Source organism: Agrilus planipennis, unplaced genomic scaffold (assembly GCF_000699045.2).
Source record: "Agrilus planipennis isolate EAB-ADULT unplaced genomic scaffold, Apla_2.0 scaffold93, whole genome shotgun sequence".
NCBI classification, from domain to species: Eukaryota; Metazoa; Arthropoda; class Insecta; order Coleoptera; family Buprestidae; genus Agrilus; species Agrilus planipennis.
Window position 1 is genome coordinate 523,069 of NW_020438867.1, and position 5,235 is coordinate 528,303.

At 31.3% G+C, this 5,235-nt stretch overlaps 1 protein-coding gene across 1 annotated transcript in view; it reads left to right on the plus strand.

Moving 5' to 3' along the window:
• LOC108739688 (dynein heavy chain 7, axonemal-like) overlaps positions 1–5,235 on the plus strand; it is a 40,234-nt gene that overhangs the window by 10,510 nt on the left and 24,489 nt on the right. Inside the window, exons 5-16 of the mRNA XM_025976093.1 lie at positions 804–1,107; positions 1,169–1,357; positions 1,493–1,621; positions 1,867–2,108; positions 2,352–2,573; positions 3,004–3,210; positions 3,273–3,567; positions 3,635–3,924; positions 3,980–4,102; positions 4,179–4,332; positions 4,563–4,789; positions 4,823–4,917. Coding sequence (XP_025831878.1) covers positions 804–1,107; positions 1,169–1,357; positions 1,493–1,621; positions 1,867–2,108; positions 2,352–2,573; positions 3,004–3,210; positions 3,273–3,567; positions 3,635–3,924; positions 3,980–4,102; positions 4,179–4,332; positions 4,563–4,789; positions 4,823–4,917 — 2,477 coding nt within the window. The remainder of the gene's footprint in view (positions 1–803; positions 1,108–1,168; positions 1,358–1,492; positions 1,622–1,866; positions 2,109–2,351; positions 2,574–3,003; positions 3,211–3,272; positions 3,568–3,634; positions 3,925–3,979; positions 4,103–4,178; positions 4,333–4,562; positions 4,790–4,822; positions 4,918–5,235) is intronic.

The following is a 5,235-nucleotide window of genomic DNA, read 5'->3' on the forward strand; positions in this document are numbered from 1 at the left end:
ATAATAAATAAAAGTATTTTTTTTTTGTTCTGTTGTTTTTCAATTTTTTATTTATTTATGTATGGAAGTATCGAATCAAATTTTAATAAAACTGGCGTTTTTTGTTTTTGGTGTTAATCGTTCTTTTTAGGAGGAGCACCAGAAGGTCCTGCAGGAACTGGAAAAACGGAAACTACTAAAGATCTTGCAAAGGCAGTTGCAAAACAGTGCGTGGTTTTCAACTGTTCAGATGGTTTAGATTATATTGCTTTGGGAAAATTCTTTAAGGTTGGCTCACTTATTCATCATTGATTGTTACTTCTGAGGAATAATTTTTCATTTATTCTTAGCTAATTTATCGTTTTTCGTTTTCTAAAAACAACATGAAAACATATAAGTAATCATCAGAAACATTAACTATGAAAAATTTACTCATATGGGTGCACATACGAGGGCGGTTCAATAAGTACCCGTGTTAGAAATGAAGACACCATTTTTTTCAAAAAATTTTTTTTTATTTTTCAACATGGTCCCCTTTTAGAAAGATACACTTCTCCCAACGTCCCTGCTATTTTTTTAACCTNTTTATAGAATAAATTCATTAAGCACCTATTATCATATTTAGGAAAAAGAAACCAAATTCTATAACGAAAGGTTACCCTTAAACTTTATATTTAATTAAATGATATAATACGACCATAAAAACTATGATCACTATGGAAATTCTACCTCATACGAATCCATAACTGTGTTAACTCGTTTACCACGTTATTGTTAGGCAGAAACTCAAAAACATTTATTATTTTCCTAAATTATTGTCTCAGGAAATTGCGTTTGGTGGATGTGGAGAAATTAAAAAGTTACGAAGCACCCTATGAATTAGCAAACTTCCAGTGGGTCGTTGAAAAACACATCGCCAGCGCTCAGAAGATATTGCTTGAATCGTATTATAAGGAAGTACTAGAAATAATTAGAATAGGTAAAAGGAAAAACCAACTTCCAGACATTACGAATTCGAAAAAGAGAAGAAAATTCTTTGCTTGTATTGCCACTTTAATGGAAAACCAATTGCAGTCTTTATGTTTAAAATCACTGTACGACTTTCACGAGTACATAATCGACGTGGAAGTAAGTGAAACTATTTCACTCACTTAATTTGAAATGCATGTAATTAAACTTTATTTTCCAGTATTCTAATACAGGATTTTCGATAAATGTAGCACAGAAAATTGACGGTTTAAATTTTGAACCGCAATTTAAAAATTTTGGTGATGTACTTAAAAAACTATTAACTGCACTGGAACAGGCAGTGACGGTTATCCCAAGAATTGAAGCAGAATTATATCCAGAATACACATACGAAAAGGAATTCCTTACTGTGAGTCCCGTTTATAGGTTTTAAATACCTACCTAATAATTTCAACTAAATTCAGTCGAAGTTTTTAACGGGATATTTTATCATTTTTTCAATTTGATTTTGTTAAAAGTTTAATTAGCTTTCTGTTTATTACAGCCCATCATTCTTCCAGAGATTCAAGTGAGATATAAGGAAAGCTTTCGCATACTTTTAGATGAGCAACGAATTTGTCCAGAATTGCGCCTTCAGGATTTTGATGAACATCTTCATCTAATTAACGGAGAAGTATTAAAAAGCAGCTAATTTACTCCAAACACCTTCATTGATTGTCCTTTAGGAATATTATAGAAAGAATCTTGTTCTTTTTTTTTCTATATACAACCGTAGAATAAGTCATAATTTTTTTTCTTATTCAGTTTTTCCCAATGTCAAAGCCCTATTGATAGTATAAGGGTGTTTTTGTTTACTTTGTAAAGAAACGTTATGTTCCCTTTAGTGTTCAATAAGTTTTTAATTTATCCAAATTTTAGGCAGACAAAAATGTAGCAGATTTCATGGCCGAGGAGCATACATTAGAAGAGTACATTGAAAAGGTAAAATATTACTTAGCCATTTATGATGCAGTACCAATAGTCATGGAACATACCGTTCGTATGGGGATGTATGATGTTCATAGGTATGATTTGATAAAATCAATTGCACTAAGTGCAGACCAATGTAAAGAACAATTATTAGCCCGAGTGGTTCAAGATTATCAAACGCTTTGTAAACAGTAAGTTGTCAATGTTTGTATACTAAATGCACATTTAATAAAATTGAATTTAAAAAATAGTACTGTAAAATTTACATAAGTTTCCACACTAGCCGAAACTAATACAATTTAAAATCATAACAGTTCTAAATAAATGATTCACTTATCCATTATTCGAAGGCTGTTCTCAACAAAAACTCAGTTTAAATATCTTATTAGAAAATTGTAATGCACTAAAGGTTATTAATTTTGTTTAATGTTTAGATTGGGGGATGATTATCAATTAACGTCTGATACTGCACTAAAAGAACCTGCAAATACACATAAACTAATGGAATTAATTGCATATGTGAATAATGTTGAACAAGTTGAGTTATACGAAATGGAAGATCGTTTGAGGGAAATAATGCGATACATGTTAATTCTACCCACCTACCATCCATACCATGTGTTAGAAATAAAACAGAATTGTAACACTTTTCTCTGGTAGATACCCATACCTATCTTTTCATATTACAAATCATTTTCTTTTGTATTAATACAATTGAACGGAAAGGAAAAAAACATTATGTTAAAAAAGTTTGGAGGGCCACTTCAACTAAAGTATCATTATTTATTTTTTGGAAAACATAGTTTTTGAAATAAAATTCCAAAAAAATCAGTACTTAGTAATATCTATGGAAACTAAACTTTGCCTAAAAAATCACTTTTTTAATAAAGCAGTTTGTTCTTTTTTGTTTAATCTTGGATTTACATCAATTTTATTTAGTATTGTTAAAAATTTTTGAAAAATCGATGTCGTTCTCGCTGCGAGATTACTTTTCAAAATATCTGCATTCGCAACAAATGAATAATATCGCATAATTTTCAACAAATAATTAAACTAAATCTGTGTAAAATAGCCATTTATTGCTAGGTATTTGCGAATGCCTTTGGTTATTAGAGAAAGTAGAAATTTAATAAAAAGAAAGACCGAAGAATTTAAAGAATCTTTAGCACGACGGATACAATTATTCGTTGAAGATCTTGATTTATACTCTAAACTGGTGAATTCGTTGCAATATAAAGGCGATGTAAATTACATCTACAAGTATCATAAGAAAGCCATAAAATTAGATGAAAGGTAACTTTACTGGATAATTTCTAAACAAAATGTTGCCACTTTAGTTTTTCTTTTGTCATCAGATTAATTAAAGCTATGACAACAATAGACGAGTTTAATGCCGAAGAGAGGGCTTACGGATTTGAAGAATCGTTTTATCCGATAAGGAAAATAACTCATGATAAATTAGGTCCGTATAAAAAGTTATACGATAATTCTGTGGACTATTTAAACAAATACGACAAATGGATGAATTCAAGGATTGGAACTAGTGATCCGGAAGAAATTGAGTCTGAAGTAACTCAGATTTACAGGAATATTTATAAACTAGAGAAGACATTTCAAGACCGACCCGCTACTTATGAACTTGCACTAACTGTAATATCCTTCTTAAAAAATGAATTATAAACTCGATAAATTTAAATGTATTCATATATATATGTAGGTACGAACGCAAATTGAGAAATTTAAGGAAAATATGCCCATGATACAATCTCTAGGAAACCCAGGCCTGAAACCAAGACATTGGGAGAAAATTTCCGAAATAGTCGGGTTTCCAATTATTCTTGATGATGATCTTACGTTGGGAAAAGTTTTAGATTACGGGTTGGAAGATTATCTAGATAAATTTGAAGCTATTTCTGAAGCAGCAACCAAGGAAAACAATTTGGAAAAAGGACTTAAGAAAATGAAAATAGAATGGGCAGACGTCAGCTTCAGTGTTCTTGAATACAAGTTGGACTATAAAATTCTGTAGTCGGCTATCAATCAAACTTTTTGTAATTTGCAGGGATACTGGAACGTACATAATATCAGCAATAGACGATATTCAAGTACAACTCGATGATCACCTTATTAAGACACAAACAATGAAGAACTCACCCTACATAAAGCCGTTTGAGAAAGAAATAACGTAATTATTCTTTTATCATCATTTGACATATCGTTTTCAATGATTTCTAATTAGTAGCTTCTAATTTTTTTTACAGAGAATGGGAAGAGAAACTTGTTCTCCTTCAAGAAATAATAGACGAATGGTTAAAAGTGCAAAGTACCTGGATGTATTTGGAACCCATTTTCTCTTCACCCGATATTCAACAACAAATGCCAGAAGAAGGGCGAAAATTCAGTGCCATGGATAAGGTATGATGAGAACTACCTACATATTAATCTACCTGATTGATTATCCATGTTTCTTATGCTATTCAAACTAATGATAAAATTATTTTAATCTAATACATCGATATAGTGAATATATACTCTTCTACGTAGATGCTTGATTACTTAAGCACAGGACTGTTAAAAATTTTTACCACATTTAACTTACCAATTAATAAGACAATGTCACCTTACGGAATTATTTCTTCTCCTAGAGTTGGAGGGAAATAATGAAAGCTGTTGAAAGTGATCCTAAAGTAATGGAGGTGGTTGAAATTGATAAAATGTTGGAAAAATTACAAAAGTGTACCGCCTTGCTGGATGCCGTTCAACGTGGTCTGAACAACTACTTGGAAAAGAAGCGCCTTTATTTCCCAAGGTTCTTCTTCCTGTCTAATGATGAACTACTGGAAATATTATCAGAAACTAAGGACCCTACACGGTACTTGTCATTGATATTTAAATAGAATTTCAGGTTCGGAGGTCTAATAAGGAGAAATATATCCAGGGATAAGCACTTTTTACAATATTATGCGGATAATCAGGAAAAGAAGACATCAAGTTCGATGAGTAAAATTAAAAAACAAACATCTCCAAAAAAGAATAGATTCCTTATTTATTACAAACACATACAAAGGAATCATATTATTACAATGGTCACAAGCCAAAATAACTTATAACACGCTACTGAAGTGAAACTTCTTCAAACACACAAACAAACCGGGATAGGGGTTAAGGAATTGGTTTAATGGTATTATTTGTACACTATGCTTCGCACGGGTGCAATGCTGATAGTAAATATACTATAGAATATCTTTATATACAACAATCACAGCTTTTTTGTCATTAGACAATACAAACCGGCCGGTACCGCCGCAACCGCTATGT